Here is a 19,988-nt window from a genome sequence, read left to right as displayed (position 1 = left end):
GATGAACATCTAATGTCTTCATAGATGGCTATCTGCTGTAATTATGTTGACAGAATGAAATATGCCTCTTTGGGGAATAAATTGTTTGAACAGATGTATTGTTTGAAGAGTTTAGTTCAAACTGACTCAAAAAGACTTTTTAAGAAAGCATTAGTTTGAAATGTGGATGTGTAATACTGAAATTTTTATTTCCAAGCCTACAAGGCTAAAAAAATCGAAAAGACCAACTAAGTTAGGAAGGTTGTGAACATAATCACAATTCAGTACTATTACAAGCAATATTAGGTCTTGCAATAAATAGATACTTTGTTTGTTTGTTTGTTTGTTTTCCTGTCACCTGTAATTTTAGCTGACTGATTGTGAAGTTTCCTGCCTGGGATTTTAAAAAAGAGTAGGCTAACATTGGCCTTGTAACTCTTACTATAAACAAATATTATAAATAAGTATTGCTAGCCTCTGATGGTTCTCTGCACTTCAATGCAAACTTCTTTTTCAAGTACTTACATATTTTTGAAAAAATGAAATAATGTTCTGCTAATAAGAGTTCAAGATGCCTATTTTTCTGAAAGTCTTGCCCAGGATCATAATTCAAGAAAGCAGGATTTTTCTTACAGTTGTTAAACTATATTTTTATTGCTCTTTTGTGAACAAAATTAAACTGCTATGCAAGTCTGTCCCTCACTGGCATACCAACTGCTTCAGTGGAATTAATTCCCCTGGGTGCCTTTATCAGATTTGTTCACTTTGTTCCTGAACATAAAGTTCAGTTCAAAAAAACAACAGAAACAGAGGAGGAGCTTCTGGTTTTGCAGTAAGTGACCAGGAAAAGTTTTTTTTGCCGCAGGCATGAGAAGTTCTCTGGGCACTTCTGTATGAAACATCAATTGTAGTACTGCTTATGATTTGAAGAGACAAGATCTTCCAGGCACCAGCGTTTTTCCTTCTAGGCTTATTAGTTTCTGGTGATATCCAAGATGTACTTATTTCTCTCAAAGTTAAGGTACAGTTCTGGTTCCCAAATACTTGTAAATTAACACTGGGCAGATGAAGGAAAATCACATAACCTAAGAAGTGTTCACAGTTATACATTAATATTATAAGAGTTTCAAGAGCAACTTCAGTACAAGACAATGAAGGCTTCACAAATCATGGCTTAAAGAATCTGTTCAAAGACCAACACAGGGAAGTATATAGAGATATCAAGATGTGTAACAGAGAAACTGTTTTCTTAGAGACTGCTCAACTACTAAAATGCAAGCCAAATTTACAGCCAACTAGGAAGTAACATCCGGAGATTTACCCATATGGTGACATGCAACAAGAACCGATAAACTTGAAAAGGAAAATCTGTCTAAGGAAGTTTTTTTATAATTTTTTTTTTAATTTTTATTTTTTTATTCAAGATTGTTTTATGCTCTTTCTGATTCTGCTTCCCCAGAAATGAAATATTTTCAAATGAATGCGTCAGTTCAACAGAATTAGTGCAAAGTGAGAGAGAAAAAATTGTATACTATTTTATGTAATTTTTAGACTCATCTTGAGATCTAATATTCTGCCACAGATTTCAGTTTATGGCAAATGCATAGGATATAGGATAGTTTCTGAAATGCAAGGCCATTTCTACTCTGTCTTTTGTATTACTAAGAGAAGATTTGTGGGGCAGAAAGGACAGTGAAAATGTTTTTCAGGCAGGACACGTTGAGAGCTCATGTACTTTCCAGCCCATGTTCTGCAGGTTAAAAGTGGCTGGAGGCTTGGAGGTGGCATTGTGAAGGATGGGACAGTTTGACAAAGGGCAAACAGGTTCTGGATTACTGGAGGCCACTTTGTTCAGCCCTTGAAGTGCAGCAAAGAGGAATGGGATGAAAGGTGTTCTTGTAGGACTGATTTTGTATCTTAAAGTCTTATCTTAGATACCCATAGGCTCTTAGGTCAAGAAGTGAGCCCAGCTGCTTGGTGAGCAGTTTGTGTCCAGCACAGGCTGTTTGAGAGGTGCTGGACAGGGCCTGGGACTGACTGGGAAGTGCATTTTGTAGATATTTCCTGTGTTGCAGATTTAACGTAAGGTCTGCCTGAATCATTATTTTCTTTCTAATATTTTTTATCATTATGAAGTTCATCAACTGTGTATACAGGCTATTATGGTACTGTAAGTCTCTTTTTATAGTCTTTAATGTTGTATAATTATTATTTTTATTATTTTTATTTTATTATTAATAATTATTTATTATGTTCTAACAGTCATTTCTTGCTGTGCAGATATACATTTGTTCTGCTTTTGATGGAAAGAAAATAATTTCTTATTAGAATGAAATTTGACTATAGTTGAACTTCTTTCTGAACTTGCATTTTATTGACAAATGATTTTCTGTAACAAATATATAGGTTTATTTTTTATTTTTATTTTTATTTTTTTTTCATTTTAGTATCCCATATCTCACTTTAGATATTTTATTTGCTTAATTCTGGAGAGGCTTTCAGGTGTATTGGTTCCTTTCTTACGTCTTTATCTGTGAGCCTAAGTCTCCCTGAATACTTGTGCTTTGGTCCATATTCCATATATCTTGAAATTCCTGTTTTTACTAGTGTATCAGAAGATTAAATTCTTCTATTTATCTATGAATTCTATTAGATTTTCTCTTTTCCTCTCCTTCCTGTTCATGCCTTCCTCAGTTTCATGGCTGTCTCTTACTAAATATTCTGTTTCTGGCACAGCTGAATAACTCTACGGAATTAATCGGAGGTTAATTCCTTACCATATGCTCTGGACTGCTTTAGGATATTTTGCTGTGAAAGCTATTCTGCCTTACAATTTTGGAAGTTTAGTATTACTTTGGCAAGGACAACTCAAAATTTCCTCACTAGGATTTTGCAAATTACAAACTGTTTTGTAGCATCCTTCCAGATTGCCTAGCTGGTTCCTCATCCAGGTGGTTGACTTCCTTGGAGGTCTTTGAATTATCTGTCTGGTGTTTTACTTTTGAATTCCTTGTTGTGGCATGTTTAGAAAACTATGGCTTTATCAAAGTTCTTTTACTGTCTGTGAAACCTGTTATTTTATTAAAGGAAGCTGGCCCAGGGACTTCTAGTGGGGAGCTGGCATGGCCAGCAATTCTCTTTGCTAGTCCAGACCTGGCTTTGGTGTTTTAAAATTCAAAACCTTTTCAAAATAATTTCCTACCAGAATGTTTTTATGTTGGAAAAAACTCTTCAGTCACTAAGAATAACTTTTAAACCAAAATCACTTCACATGGACTCACACTCCCAAACTTTTTTTTTTTTTTTTTTTTTTTGACACTTAGATCATACTAATTGCATGATTTTGAGGAGAATAGATGTTAAAGAACAAAGTAATGAGTTCACTTTGCCAGCAAAGTCTATACGCATGTCCATATTTTCTGCTTTATCACAGACATTTTTATAAATGTGAAGTTCAGAAACAAGTATTCATTTATTTGTGATTTAAACAACAGAATTTTAGAGTAGTATACACCTTAATTTGAAATTACTGATACAGAATGAGTTGGCATAAACTAATCTGTTGGGTTACACAATACTTGCAGAGGATTTATATTTGAGTTTTTCTGAAATGACAGAAGATAGTTGTTACAGTTATTTTTAGACTGTTGCATGAAAATTATGAGCAGAATTAACTTAATTAGTAATATTTCTGTGTGTTTGGTTGGCAAAGACTTATGTGCATACTTAACTCATAGGTATTCTTTGGTAGACCTCTTGAAATCACTGGCAGCATTTTACAAGCATAATATTACTTTGGGCATCACTTTTAGTATTTTTAACCATGAGTTTGCTTTGCGCAGTGCCCGCAGAGAGAGTGGTTCAGTAATTTTTTTTTTTTTAATTATTTTTATTTTTTGTTTAGTGTCTACCTGTTCCAGTTATACCTGGCACAGCAGAACATCTTCCTAAATGTACTCCGTAATTCTGGGCTTCGGAATGCAAAAATCATAGGGTCAATGATCGCATTGCACATTATGAGGGTCCCATTCACATGGAATATGGACATGTAGCAGGCACAATAAGGATTATGTGGGCAAAACCTTGCTAAAAGGATATGAAGAACAAAGGGGGCCCAACAGCAAAGGAAGACTCCAAGGAAAATAGTCAGTGTAATGGCTCCTTTCATGTTAGTTCTCTGATGGACTGCACTGGTGGGCAGTGAGGCGATCTTTTTAGCATGAGATCGAGCAAGGAGGAACATATGGACATAGAGGCACAGTATAAAAAACATCATTAAAGGGAACAGGATAGTGAAGGGAATGACTGTAGCTGCTTCATAGGAGAAGAGGGCAATGGCAATGCTACTGCCAGCACAGAACGTCCAAATGATTGCCAAGATGATCAAAGCCCTTCGTAGTGTCATGATATTATGGTACCGCAAAGCATAGAAAATAGTGATATATCTGTCTGCTGCAATAGCTAACAAGCTGAAAATTGACCCCAGTAAAGACAGAATGAACATGGAATCCATGGCATCATCCAGCTTCTTCTCAAAGTCCCCACGACGTGTCAGGTACCCCATTTTGCACAAGATAATAAAGATGTTCTCCAGAGTTTTGTACAAGCTACCTAACATGTCTGAAATGGCTAAACTACAAATGAAGAAGTACATGGGCAAGTGCAAATTCTTATTTCTGATGACAGCAATAAGGACAAGCAGATTTTCCAATATGCCAGCAGCAGCAACTGTGAAAAAAACTTCCTCTGGCACAACGATCTGGGTACAGTCAGTGACATTTAAGGAAAAATCGCTTGTATTTTCAAGGGAAGGAATACTTGTCTGCCCTAGGTGTTTGATTAGATTTGAAGGTCTCTCAGTGCTCATTTCTTCTGTTTGTGGAAAGATTCTGGATTGTTGTTTCTCAGGCTTGGCTTTACTCAGAAGCTGACCTGTCAGTCAGACCATCCTTCTTTTGACGAAAGCTTTCTCCTTCAACTAGTGCAATTTGAAGACTTAACTGAAATATTTTGTATTTCTCCTACAATAAAACACATAGAAGCATAAACATCAAGAAGAAAAATGCCATGTCAAAAATCAGCATTTGAAATATCAGCTATTGGAGTGGAATGAACATATATCATCGTCTGAGAGAGGCAAAGTTGATTTGGATAAAATGAGTGGCTCCAAGCTTTACAGTGTCTTGGAGGAAAATGAAGTGTAAATTCTCTGTTAGCTTCAAAGAAGTTTTTAAAAATATAGTATAGTATAGTTTTCTTTACTAATGAACATCCCATGTTTACTGAAACTGATTTCACAGACTTCAAGAATTTGGCAGTCTTTACAGGCCAGCTGTTTGTTTTGAGAAAGTCTGGCATTTCTCACAAGATTTGCAGTATTATTAGATACGAATGAGACTAATGCCAAGATAAGCTGTTGTCCAGAGCAGTAACATATTTACCACCACACTGTTGATAGTGAAACAAAATGCCCTTAATTTAGATGTGAACATTTGTAAATATTTATGTTTTTTCAGAAGCATGTTAGATACTAGCTAGAAGCTGCCTTTTCCTGCAAATTGAAACATTCTTTTGATTTGGACATATTTCTAATGCAGACTAAAATTTAAATGAAAATCTTTTATTGGCTGTATTTACAACTATCTAAAAGAACAAATGTTTTATATAAGCATTGAGATGAGTTTTTTTTTTTTTTTCTCTGTAGTGATCCTGATCTAAATTATGTGAAAGCGTATGGGAATCTTTCCAAAAGATGAGACTTTTTGGGCTGTTCATTAAGGTGCAAATGCATATGATATTAATTTGGCTCAGATATTACTCATAGACAATAAAACTCATTTTATCTTGTAATTTTTTATTTGTGAAACCATTTGTGATGCACAGATACAGTTGCTATTTGGAATGACCCCCTTTTTAAGACCTGGTATATTCTCCCCATTTTCTAAGCTCAAAACAGCCTTTAAATATTTGGCACTTTCCTAACAACAGGTCTTGAAGTGCATTTGGACATTTGTTCATAGTCAGGGTTACCAAATGCCACGATACCCTTTCAAAGGACGAAGTCAAAAGTTTTAACTACTTTGTATGCAACGTTCTCTCTAAGTGATGGTGCCTATCTGTAAGTGACATAGCTGAAATACTGCTTGAATGTGATCAGCTATAATACAGATGACTGTGTTTAGTGACATTTTAAGGAATAACAGGCTTGTGACCTGGGTTTGCTAATATCATCTGCTGAGATAGCCAGCAAGGTGCTTCATGTGTGGTGAAGAGTGCTGAGACCTGGACCACCAGAAAATATGAACTTGATTGAAGGAAGCTATTAGCTCTCTTTAAAGAAAGCATTCAAGTGAGTACCCATACTTATTTGAAAACAAAAGCTCTGTAGTAGAATAAATTTAGTGCATTTCACTGAAGCACATGTGGACATTCCCAAAGATGATTAGGTCAACATCTGTCAGCATGTGCAAGAGACTCAGCAACGTCTTTGTATTGGTATGATTTTCCTATTCTCACCTAGAGCTACTGTCCTAGTTAAGTTTTATGTTTTATAATCTAGCAATTTGTTTAACAACTTAGTTTTCACTCTTAATAGAAAGTCAACATGGATACTCCAAACACAGTTTCATTTCAATAGGATTTAAGCAGGAAAAATCAGTTGGCAAAAATGCCTTTGTTACATCCCTATTCTCTCAGGACACTTTTTCATTAATGCTACTTTACTGATATATCATATTGCTGAAGTCACCACATTATGGCTCCTTGACAGAAACAATAAGACATTATGAATGGCATGATACATTATATTTGCTGCTTTTTACAAATACAGAAATTGTTAAGTTTACAATAACTTGATGTTGAGTGCAGCACTTTGTTAGTGAAGAGATCTTGTAAAGGCTTGTGAGCAGTTACGGCAAACTGAATGATTACATTACAAACAACTTAATGTTGTTTTCAGGCAATTAATAGAAAACCAGAAAAAGACATTCCTCTTTTAGAGATTGTCATGCCAGCATGCATATGATGCTATTGCAGACTATTTTACTAGGACTCCATGAAGGATGTTACCAATTATCTCCTGGTCTGATGCTTCAGTGCAGTAAATAGTCACACTGTTTCTGTCTGAGACTTCCCAGACAGAAACATCTATGTATATACAGTGTTGTACATGGATAGTAAATCCAGTGCTTGATCTACACAATGCATATTTTGATCATACCTCTGAACTAAGTCCCACATTTATGGGATTCATTTGCCTCTACAAATCTACTGGACAGTGTGTAAAGTCGTTTAACACTTCTGAGCAGCATAGGATAGACAGAGTACCTACAGGACATAAAGCTGTTGTGAACATGATTGGTAACCTCAGTGTGTCCTAAAAGCTGACAAAAAAGGAAGACACAGGAATATCTTGGTACTTAGATGTGTATTTCTACAGGCAGCTGAAATTAGAGCCAAGGTCATTTCACACCAAACTATGTGATCAGGTGAAAATAGTTCACCTTCCTGTGTTGGTTGCACTACCAGAGACTGCTTGGATGCAACCGACTTCCTCTTCACTGTCAATGCCTTGTCAGTTTGCCACATCATTGTATTGTCCGGAGAGAGGATTCATTTCATTCACCATCATCAGTCTCTGGTAGAGCTCAGGTTTATCTTTTGCAGGTATCTGCAGAATCAACTTCTCACAGCTAGTGCTTACATGTCAGAATTGTTAAAAATAGGACACAGCAATTTAAGAATAAAAGAGTGCTATACTTATAAGATAATCTTTTTTTCCCCATCAGTGGCTGAACTATGTGGATTTTCCCTTTCTTGAGGTCATTCACAATCCAATAATAATTTTCCCTGATTGAAGCAAAAGCATTAAAGAATAAAAAGCAATAAATATAAAAAAGGCCCTTTAAGTTTGAAACATATTTACAAATTGAATGATAAGTATCACAAAACCAACAAAAACCTCAGGCCTTTTCTTCACATGCTTAAATTGGGTCCTGGAGGGAAAATTCAACAACTCAGTCATATTGGATAGTCAGAAACATTTTTTATCTAGAAAGTAGCAGTCGTCTGAGCTAGGCTAATGGTCAATAAGCCGGCAACAATACTGAAGTTACTAAAATTTATACATCTATAATATTACCAGCAATTTTTATTTAGTTTTTAGTTACCTAAAGCAACATGAAGCAGGGAACTGAAGGACTAGAAGCCAGGACTGGAAAATATACTGACAGTATTGTAGAAACATATGAAACAAATATTTTGGATTATCTGTCAATTATATTCATTCACTGTGATTATGGCTTAGCTCTTTACAACACTCTGACACTTGCAAAACATGTTTGCACTGTATATATTGCACAGCTAGGAGCCAGCACCAGTACTTCAACTTAAGACAATGCTGAGAAAACCTCAGTGGATGTTGGGCAGTCTCAGCACTGTACAGGATTAGCCTTGGGCAAAATGCATAATTCTTTCCTGTGTGTCCAGTGCCTACTGATAACAAAAATTCAATTTTCTGTGCAATAGAAATGCAGTGACTTAGCACCTGAAAGGTCTGGGAGTAACCAGGTCTGCAGCTGATTTTTTTTTTTTTTAATTGTATAAACAATTATTCATTGAATAAATAAATAAAGCACTTTCTTCAATGCATTTAATTCAATCTCAACATGTTAAGTAAACTGGTCTGGTCAGTAGTAATAACAATAAGCGTAATTTCAGCTGTAAACCATAATGAGAATATACTGCATACTTTAAATACTGTATCATTTCACAGATTTCTTTGCCCCCTCTTCGTTACTAGAAAACCATAGCTCTCCTTATTGGAGACACCCCATCTGTATTTGCTCTCTAAACAGATGGTGGTAACTGAAAATTGAAAGGGTATTGATTGTTCTCCAGCTTTTGAACTCCACATGCAGCTTAGATAACTGGCCAATTATGTAGATGCAATGATTTGTTTCTAGAACCATGAAATATATAAATTCACCATGTTTCTATGTTTTGACTTTTTTTTTTTTTTTTTTTTTTTTTTTTTCTTAAGTCGTTTATTAGGAATGGAAAAGAACAAGTGTGATATGTTTCAGACACAGTACCTAAAGTATACCTCACAATTCATTCAGTATATACAGAGGTATTTTTTTTTTCACTTAAAATACTATGGTCTTTTCTCAATTAAAAAAATAATAAAAATCTTTAAGGTGTTAACAACTGTCTACTGATGTCTTTATCTCAAGCATTTCATACTGAAAGCTGTCTGGTGTTTAAACTCTCATTGGCTTAAGTAAAAGTACCTTGGGCATCAGGGCACCTGGAAAGCTGTTCAGCATGGTTCTCCTTCTAGAACTTGGTCATAGAGGAACATCAATCCTTTGTGGAGGTGGTTGGACAAGGAGTGTGTGTCTGGTTACGCTGCCTGGTGTTGCTTTCTTTTTCTGAAAATAACAGTATGAGTCATGTGCTTGTCCATGGATGGGAGCCATATACATCTTCAGTGACTTCAGTTCAAGCCATTAAAATTTTATGTCAAAATACATTTGAAATAAATCAATGGATATCTACCTTTCTGCTTGTTTACAGCTTTTTCTTATGTACAAAGCATTAAAGACAGTAACATGCCCCTTAAAAACATTGATGTGGAGATGCAGTGTTTAAAGCAAATGAAGGACCAACATTTTGTTTGTTTGTTTGTTTTGTTTCCTTCATTAGGTAAGAAATGGCTTTCATGGTGATGAAGGGGACTGTGCCTAATATCAGAAGGCAAGCTATGAGGACAAGCTGTTCCCTACACTTTCTAATGGGTATTTCCTTTTGTCTACCAGATGTGCTTAGCCCTGAACAAGAAGTAAGTAAAAAAGAACAGCACACAGAGTCCGACTCTGTCATTCGTTTTGCAACAAATAACATTGCACGGTTCTTTACATATGTTTAAAGTAACTGTGCCAGAGAAATATGCTATGATGTTTACTGATTCCTAAAGGCTATGCTCTATTTGGACCAGATGATCTTGGAGGTCTTTTCCACCCTTAATGATTCTATGATTTTATGGTCTAATAGCTTTTCTTGCCATAGCTGAAGAAAGGGTTACTGTCTGATTCAAAGCATTTAAAGTATTTTACTGACTTCTAGGTGACCATGATTAAAGTATCTCAGCATAGCCTGAATAAAAGAAAAATCAAAAACAAACAAAAAACAACAAAACAAAACAAAACAAAAAAACACACACAAAAATCAACCCTATGTCTGCTTAATGAAACAGCAGTAGATCATATGTAAACATTCTCAGCTACAACTTCTATTATTTTTAAACTCTTGAAAGAAATAGTTTCCTTGCATGGCCTGGGTTTTAGTATTTATTGGGCAGGCCCAAGGTGTGCAGGAAACATCTGAGAAACTGTTGATTAACTTTAATGACAGCACAGTTCTTCCTGTGAGTGCCTGACCTACGTGAGCTTCCGAACCTACCGAGAATATGTGATGTGTTGGTGCTGCAGTGCAGCAGCAGAGGCAAACTTTTCTCTCCCAGATGTCACGCATAAGGAGCACTGTAAACAAGAAGTTTGTGGGTGGTTTCACAGTTTTGTTATTAATAATGGATAAATATTGCTCTTTTTGAACTGAGCTGTGAAGCAAAACAGGGAGCATTCTTTTTTTTTTTTTTTTTTTTTTTTTTTTTCTGTATAGAGAAGAGATGACTGGTGACGTTGAGTGGTTATGGTTTCACAACAAACCCTGAGCCACCGTAGCAGCTTGCTGTGATGAAAGACCAAGTTCCACCTCTCCCCTCCCACCTCCACTTTTCTCTGCTCCTGCTTTTCACTTCTGTCATCTCCCTTGAGCCCAGACAATCCTTTTCTTCCCTAAATAACAATAGCATTTCTTGGTGTGCATACACGTGTATTACCATGTGTAGGAGGTGGAGCAGTAGGAGTGTGGTGCTCAGTGACAATACTCAGGTGGCCTACCTCACTGTGAACTCTTTTTTGCAATAACCAGTCCCAACACCTTGCTGTCTGCATCTAGCTCAGGCATCCCTAGCAGTATAACAGGTTTTGCGCAGGTTGCAGCATGAATAGTTCCTTGGTTTTGAAGCTCAGATGCCAGAGTGTCTTCTCTGCTAGGGCCTGATAAACCAGATCCTTCCTTTAAGGAAATTATTCAACTCCCTACAGGCCCTTCCTTTGGGAATTCTATGGAAAATCTTAGCATTTCCCAACAGTAACCGGGACAGTAGAAAAGTGTGCATTTGATAACTTTCTTTTACACAAAACTAATAAATACCTGCATTTTAAAAGACATTTTATGTTACAAACTTTGTTCAGCAAACACTGAACAAAACGGAAGTTATGATTGTGAAAGAGTGACAGCATCAATTTCCATCCTGTTCTGACTGTGAGCAGACTTGGTTGCTTACCTTTAGGTCGGACGAGAAGAACTCTCTCTGATGAAGGTAGAAAAATAATTCCCCCCTGCTTGCTGCTGCAGGCACATACAAGAACAAAGTCCTGTGTGTTCAGAGAGCAGTAAGACAAATGGACTGTGTGCTTATGTTTCATCTTGCAGCTGCTGAAATCTCAATCTTCTCATTGAAGTATATGTCTCATATGATTTTTTTTTTATATACAGAATATATTAATTGAGATATTGATATAAGATATTGATGATATCTTATCATCAGTTGAAATTTTATGAACAAGTCCAATTAACAACCACAGGCTGTTAGATCATTTATTCTTTTGCTTTGATCTCCCTCTAGTGTTCAACAAAGTAGATATTAATGGCTGATTACAGCTAGTCTTGCTTTCTCACATGTTCCCAGGACAATACATGTAGCCTAACTTCATTTTCATGAACTGGCATCAGACCTAGATAAATGTTTGTTATATATGTGTCTTGGAGATTTACTGCATCAGAATAAGGAATATGTTCCATATGACTTCAATGTCAAATACTTTAATAGAAATAACTTTACACTGATAGACATAAGAGACAGCAATGATACAATAAAAAGGAAATGTACAAACATACAAACTAAATACAGAAAAAATATTGTTGTACCTAAAGCATACACATATGCTAACTGGACTAATTACTAGCAAAATTTTTCTTATACAGTTATTACGGTGGCTTGCTTATAAGAAGAATTTCTAGAGTGAAATTAGGCTGTAAATCAGTCTTGTTGGAATTTTAAGTGTCAGATATATACGTATATGCTGAACAGAATTCTATATAATTTGTATTTTCCTGACTTTCAAAACTGTACAAAGGAATTTTCTGACTGGATTGGAAACTGGAAAGACTGAAGGCCTTTGCAAAGAATACAGATGAAGAAAATCTAAAAGACATGTTTAATTCTTACTGATACATCGTTTCCTTTTCCCCATATGATCAGCTTTGAAATAATACAACTACATCTTTGTATTCTGAATAAAAAGAAATGTCACTTCAGGAAACAAATTTCCTCATTCATATTTAAACTTTTAGGTATATATGATATGCCATAACTTTGCTGCCAACAACAAAAAATGCATCTAGGCTATGCAAAAACTGTATTGGCCAGGACTATTTCTCTGCATACAGTGCATGCAGCCTCATTCAAAACATTATGGAAGCCCTGGGTATTTCAGCAAAGATGCTGTAAACAAAAAAAAATAAAAATGCTTAAGAAAAGATGGACTGAGATCTCAATATGTTTAAAATCTTTGCAGTAGAAAGAAAAAGGAATTATTTAATATATTTATGAGGGAAATGAGAAAGACCATTAAAATGACAGTGGGAAAAATAAATTAAAGCTGAAAAGTCAGGAAATGTTTCCTAATTGATTAACTCCTTTAGGCACTATTTTTCACATAGAATTGCTGAGACTGTAAGCAATGCTGTTATCTCAAGTATCTAGAATTAAAAAAATATATATAAAATGTTGGTGGTTATATACAAATATTTTCCTTGCCATGAGGCAAAAAAGGAAAATGCCCACAAGATCATTAGTAGAAATAACCCTCCTCCTATCAAGTGTATGGGCAATTTATTGAGAATGAGTAAACAAATGAGAGAAAAAATAAAACTTGTACAAAATCAAGGTTTTCATTGCTTGAATATGCTAGTGACTGTGTTTTTTTCCTTGTCCAGTACTTGTACTTTGGAGGGACCTTCCCATCAGTACACACAACATAATGTGCTGGGAGGGGAATATTTACAAGTCATTTAATACACAGCTAGAAGAGAAGTAAATGAAATTCAGTGAAGGTTTTCCCATTTTTGCAGCTGGACAGTAGATGTGATCATGAGAGTTTATTATTTTTGGAAACACATGGAGTACCACTCTCTATGAAGCCACTATTTCTTTTTAAAATTTAACATTTAAAAATTGTTTTAAATTGTTTTAAAATTGTTTTATCTTTTAAAGAAAAAATATGTCTATCATAATTCGTAACAACATAAGCTACCTATGGAAAAAAACAAAAAAACAACAACAACAACAAAAACCCTTGATGCTTCTGGTGCAGGTAATTGCTTTGGAAATGATGCACTTGTAGCATTGGGTAACATTCTTCACTCTAGTACATCAGTGTCAATCCACTGGAGTGATTTGGTGACAAGTTACAATGATCCACACCACCTGAATATATGTTTCTTTATTAAGATTGTAGTAGGGTGAATCATGTTTCTTTTTGAAGCATTAGTTACTGTGCTTCAGACTTTACAGGCCGCTTTTATTACACTATTATTTCTTATTTACTTCCAGAATAAATGAATTTTAAGCCTATGTATAACAATAACTTTCTACAAGGAATGAAAAATAGTAGTGAATTTGAATACAGGACAAGTAGTTCTCTGGGATCGTTGTAAAGATCAATCAAGAGGCCTTCAAGTGACATTTCTGAGGCCACTGCTCTGTTCTTACTCTTTCCAGTAAATCATTAAGTTTGTCAGCAATAGTGCCATCACAAAGATGTTGTTATCAACACACGTGAAGGAAATCTCCTATACAACAAAGCATTAACCATTTCTTGAAAGAGAAGTTCTGTATTTCTATTCTACAGAGAGCTGTTCTCCAAGGTGTTTTTTTAGGAGCCATCCATCTTTTTCTCTGTCTTGCAAATAAAGCAATGATTAAAATAGATAGTGCTACTAGAAAAATATTTTGTATTTTTAAATGACAGAATACAAGAGTGTGGATTTACACTGCATTCACTCCTGTTTAAGGAGGAATTAAGCATCTTGTAAACCCATGTATGTCTTACTGAGAGAAAATGCATGAAAGAAACAAGATTTTCTTTCCTGGGAGCTACTTAAAAATACTGTTGTGCTTTTTATCTTGCCACAGAACTAATATACTTACATATCTTTATGCTAAAAAGTAAAAATAATGAAAATACAGTGATTAAAAATTAATTCAACAGGTGATTACTTTCTCTGGGAAACCTATATGATGGGTGCAGAGTGAAGAAAATATCTCTTTGAGATGCTGCTTTTAAGAGCTGTCTTCATGCTTGTCTGTTTGGGAGGGAGAAGTAATGGATAAGAGAACAAATATGGGGAGAGTCAAACCCCAATTTTGCAAGCCCACAAAAATCTGATTGTTTTGGAGCAGTGGCCACATGAAGCTTCAGTCTGATTGTGTGTTGGCATCCAGTGCTGATGCAACTTCTCCTATGGGCAGAAGTAGCCAAAGTCTCATTTAAAAAGGAGCGCTGTTATCTGAACTCTCTTCTGGAAAGGTGTGAGAAGTTTAGAAAGATGTCCCAGATTAGGTGTTGTTTATCTTTTCCATGCATTAGAATCTGGAGCTCCATGGGAATGGTGCTATGATAAACAAGAATTTCCATTTCTGCACAGGTATCACAGAACTAAGTGTATATATGTGCGTATGTGTGGTGTCACTTGGCTTCTGCTTATAGTCTAAAAAAAAAAAAAAGTTACAAGGACAGCAGAAGAATAACTGTTAACTCAGGTATCTGCAATAATGTATGTTAAATATAGGCATTTACTCTGTCCAGGTTTTCCTTCAAAACTCCTTCAAAGACAAACTTAAGCTATGCTCTGCCTTCCTCAGCTGTGTGCTGCAGACTAACACAGGGTTAAATATCTAAGAGTTTTGGCAGTCAGAGTGCATTGAAGTTCAGTCTTCTGTCAGTTATACTGCTGAAAATCTGTAATAATATCAGGGAGATTGTTGGAATTGCTCAATACCTGCATGAGACTAAGTGAAAACAGAATTTGGTCTTTCTGCAGCTGAGTGAATGTTGGAAAGCTGTAACTAGCAGGAGTAGGACTCCTTGCATTATTTCCAGTCCAGATCCAAGAAGACTCATTTATGACCAGTTAGAAAGAGATGTGTGACTTCTGGCTGATGGAGTGAAAAAAATGAGTTGAATTGAGAAAAGCAGTATCCAGAAGATAAGAAACATGTCAATGGAAGCTTTCCTACTCTGTAGCTTAACCTCAAGTTGTAAAGAGGAAAATCTTACTCAAGCTTCACAAAAGAGGGAAAAAACAACAACAACAACAACAAAACAAACAAACAAACAAACAAAAAAAACAGAACAAAACCACTTCTGAAATTTTATGTTAGAGAATAATATTGCAAAATGAACGATGTTGATTACAAATATGGAACTTCATTACATGAATAATATTGCATCTTTCATTTCTTTATCCAAGCAGGCTTCCTGAGTTTTAGATAGATTTAGTAAGCTCCCACTTACCTGCTTGTGAAACAACTTGAGAGCCAGTGTGCTGGTAATGCTGGGAGCAAGATTACTTATAAAGGAAATGAAGCCAACATAGTATTTGCGTAAAGGAAAGCCTGGAACATCTAAATCAAAGTGAAAGACAGTTATCTCATTGGTATAACCTTGAATTAGGGTCCTTTTAAAATAAATCATCCACTTTCTCAGAGAATTTTTATACAAAAAAAAAAAAAAGAAAGTAAAGTTGCACAAGGCAAAGGGAAAATGCTCTGTGTTTCAACAGAATTAATCTTTCACCAGCCCATATCTTATAAGATTCCCTCCTAATATTTGTGAGACTGCAAATCAAAGAGTCTATTCACAAAAAAGACCATGTTCCATAGTATAAATAGTGTTTAAATTCTCTGGTACTTGATCGAGATGTCATAGGATGTTTGCTGCCCATCAAGAAGATTGTCACTGTGTTTGCTTTTCAGTCTAAGACCTCTACCAAAGACATGACTGGTAGCACAAATGAAAAGTTAACAAGGTAGAGAAAGTGTTGGTTGAAAGCACCCACACCCAGCTGTACCAGACTGGACAAAATTAACAGATTGCGACAGGGAACTGTAATTAAGGTCATGAAGGTTAAATATATATATATATATACTGAGCTTTAACAATATTTCCTAAAGAGGTGGCAGTCCCTGTTACTGAAATAAACTGGGGGTGGGGATAAATAAGTTACTACTGTGTTTTTTCCTTAGGGAAAGACTTCACATTTGGATCTATTAAATAGAGATTGGAGACAGCAATGCCCAAAAGCAGAATCATATTCTTAACAGTATAAACAAAGAAAATTTGATTGCTGCCAGGGAAGTGAACAAAAGCTCAAACCTTATAGAAGAGGTAAATTCATTCTTAGGAACAGAGGTTTTCATTCACCTCTGTGCAGGACTGGTGAAAATTCAAACTGTCTGTAATTGGCAGTCTGACAGCTCCAGTGAGAGTCACGTGGGTCCCTGGCACATAAAAATTGGAGGTGAAAATCTTTAGCATCACATCCAAGGGGAAGGAACATGAAGAAAAAACAAACCAACAAACAAACAAACAAACAAAAAACTTTAACAAACAGAATACATCACTATACTCCAGAATCTTCCATTTTTCCAGGGAGGAAAAAAGAAAAACCTTACTCTCATTTTCCACCCTCCATGGCACACAATTTTCATCTTTGCTTGTAATATTCCATTTCTTTAGAACATTTGGACCTATTGAGTGAAATTGTAATACATGAAGAAAATTATTAGTGAAAGTGTGCATGACATGGGAGAATAAGACACAGTCAACACAACTGTGTAACAGGAGTACAGAATATTTTCTTTGATTTCTTTTCCCCTGCCCTGCCTATCATTTGAATAGCTTCTTCCAAAATCACCTGTGCTGTTTGCTCCTGAGAACTAGCTTCAGAAACACTCATCCTGTATCATGTCAGATGGCCCTCATTCAGGTGCTTTGCACTATTTGCACCCGAAGACACTTGTTAGTGCCTTGGAAGTTAGTTGTGGAAAGTCTTCACTTCTTTTTGTGCTGTAAATTTATTTCCTAGACTAAAAGTTCAATATGCAATCTAGTGTATTGCATGCACAAAAATGTTGATATCATAAAGTGTAGTAAACAACTAATAAAAAAAAGTCTGTAAATCTGTGCTTACATTTTATTTCAGCTGCAGAGAGGCACACTGGAGGCACAGAGCCTCTTCACTCAGCCCTATGCAACAATTTAATTTGGATCTTGTCCACTTTGAAAATGAAGAGTCAGAATTCATAATAATTATGTTTATGGCCATGTACAATACAGAAATTCAATTTTTACTTTTATTTAAGTCTAGAAAGTCAGAAGGTACTTGATGTCAACAAAGACAGCTCTACATTGATTTCATTGGATGCTGGTGTTTTACCAGGTTATTAAAAAGAATTGGGAACATGCTACGACCTTTGATTGTGTTATTATTGTAAAGCTTTTGAGAAGAGCAGAAGGCTCTTAGAGAAGTCTTCTTCAGACTGCATTATGCTAACACTGTAGTATGCCTCTACTAATATTTCATATATCTGTGCTCAGATGTAATGAGAATGGTATTCCTACCAGCCCAACAGAGCTGGGGTCATGGGTGTGCAAGGGACAACATTGTGCCTTTGGTTCCAGCTGCAGCTAATACTATTTTCAGCCTCCAGGAGGCACATTAAGTAAAAAGCTGCAGCAGTAAAGAGATTCATCTGGATTTACTGTACTTTTAACCTGTCTGTATAGGCTCTCTGCTGCTCAGCAGAAATGTATGATGTTATGGTTAAATTTTCAGTGAATGTTTCTACAAGCACTAATGGCAATAGTGAGGTTTGTATTCAGAGATTGATTCTGGAGGGTACTGTGAGCATCTAGAGAGGGGATCAGAGGCTCAGAGCTGAGAAATAAATTGAACTACTACTTTAAAAAAATCTACCTTAACATAATACTCTATGATTTTAGGAAGATCAGTTTTTTCTAATGTTAATTCTGTTTGTTTTGTAATGGGAAAATGTGTAAAAAGTAAAGAACATATCAGAGAGGGGCCAAGAGTTTTTCAATGTTGTTCCTATAAAATATTACTATGTAAAACAAATGTACTATGATGAATTATAATAAAAACAGCTAGAATTTCATGTAATAAAAAGTGAATCTGTGTTATCACACTGCATAAAATATATTATTTCTATCTATTGAGCTATGATATCAAACAGTTCTAGTTTGAAGGCTGACAATGCAAAGTAATTAGAGAAAGACATCATCACCTGAAAATCATCTCACAATGATTTTACCAGTTCTGCACTTACAAAACTATAGCCAATTTAATACTCATAATGTGTTTGTTTTCATCCCGCTGTGTTTCAATTCTGGAGAGCACACCAGGAAACAGAGTGTTTTCACAACATGTGAAGAGACGAAGAGATACAGAAACTGTAGCAATTAATAGCTCTGTCAATAAACTGAGCTTTCAAGGAGAAGACATCATCAGTGATGCTGACCGGAAGAGGAGTACATGAAAACTGGGACTTCAGATGTGCAAAGAAAGGCACAAGTGCTATTTCCACAGTCTACACAATTTTTCCATGTAGTAGAAAGGCAACAGATCAACTATGGCATTCTACAGCGTTCTCAGCATGCCATGCAAAATGTCTTATCACTTGGAGCTTTGGAGAAAAGGAAACTATTAAGTTACTCCATCATCAGAAAACAAAAAATAATCTTTTGAGGACAGATTTCTAGAGAAGACATTAGCAGGAAAACAGATTTTTCTTAAGCAGAAGGCAGCTTAATTGTCATTGGCTTGTAAATTAAGGATATGTGAATATTTGCATTTTTATTGTTGATAATCTAATATTTGTAAAAACTTGTTCTTTTTTTTTTTTTTAACTTGGCAAATATGATATAAAATTAAGTTTTAAGGAATTTCTGGAGGCATGCTGGTAGTGAATTTATCACTGAGGCAGTGCCATATGGTCAAACAAATCTTCAACAGGAAAGATTTAAGCTATTTTTTTTTTTCAGATGTTAGCATGTTTTATTTTGTTTATTTATAACAGGTGGTATTAAAATGCTAGTAGGGAATTTTTGGATGAATTTGGGTGAGAGAAAGAAGCCTGAGGTTCAGTACTGTTGTACTTTTGCCTCCAGCCATCACCTCTTGCTTGGTTGACAGCACCTCACAGCTGAGCACTCTGGGAAGCTTGATTTGTCATTAATCATAAATACATGCAGCAATATCAAATGTAGCGGTGTTATTTTCTTGCACTAAGTAGCTGTACCTAGTGTACTGGACTGAGGGTAAAAGAAAGAGGAGACCTCCTAGCTTGTGTGCCCTTGCTTGATGAGGCATGGGAGAGGGCAAAGTTGGGAACCAGCAGCCTGAAGGTGAGAGAACAACACCCTCTCTGTGGTGGAAAGAGTAATAAAAGAAGGTGAGAGGAGGTAAGGGTGGATATGTAATCGTGCTCTCATTCAGACTAAAAATGAGACCTAGTTTCCTGATTCTCTAACATCCCTCTGCGGTAAAGACCAGTCCACAGCCTGCATTTAGAGTGGCAGATAATTTTGTCAGCTCAAATGTCACAAGAGTGCACTGTGGATCTAAATGGCTTTTCATTTCAAATGCCTCCTGTGTATTCATGCAGTAGAATTTTTATTTTTTTTTACCCATTTCAATGTTTCTAAAATGAATTGTATATAACATTTTGTTAAAACTGACAACGACATAATTATGGACTGCATTAGATTCAGCACACATCGGGGTTAATTACAGATACA

The 19,988-nt window shown here is 35.7% G+C and overlaps 1 protein-coding gene across 2 annotated transcripts; it reads right to left on the bottom strand.

Annotated features, from left to right (window-relative positions):
- Positions 1–2,740: 2,740 nt before the first annotated feature.
- Positions 2,741–18,037, bottom strand: MC2R (melanocortin 2 receptor). Of its 2 annotated transcripts, none has more exons than XM_035319257.1 (3): positions 16,593–18,037; positions 9,270–9,410; positions 2,741–5,000 (listed from the first exon to the last, which is right to left on the bottom strand). In XM_035319257.1, exon 3 carries the CDS (start codon positions 4,844–4,846, stop codon positions 3,887–3,889), a length of 960 nt encoding a protein of 319 aa, XP_035175148.1. In that variant the 5' UTR covers positions 4,847–5,000; positions 9,270–9,410; positions 16,593–18,037; the 3' UTR covers positions 2,741–3,886. The 2 variants fall into 2 exon arrangements, with proteins under 2 accessions (XP_035175148.1, XP_035175149.1); XM_035319258.1 differs by lacking the exon at positions 16,593–18,037 and adding an exon at positions 15,684–16,319.
- Between the last annotated feature and the right edge of the window lie 1,951 nt (positions 18,038–19,988).

The sequence above is a fragment of the Oxyura jamaicensis genome, chromosome 2, assembly GCF_011077185.1.
Source record: "Oxyura jamaicensis isolate SHBP4307 breed ruddy duck chromosome 2, BPBGC_Ojam_1.0, whole genome shotgun sequence".
NCBI lineage: Eukaryota > Metazoa > Chordata > Aves > Anseriformes > Anatidae > Oxyura > Oxyura jamaicensis.
The sequence above is the reverse complement of the archived record's forward strand: the minus strand, read 5'-3'. Positions and strand labels throughout refer to the sequence as shown.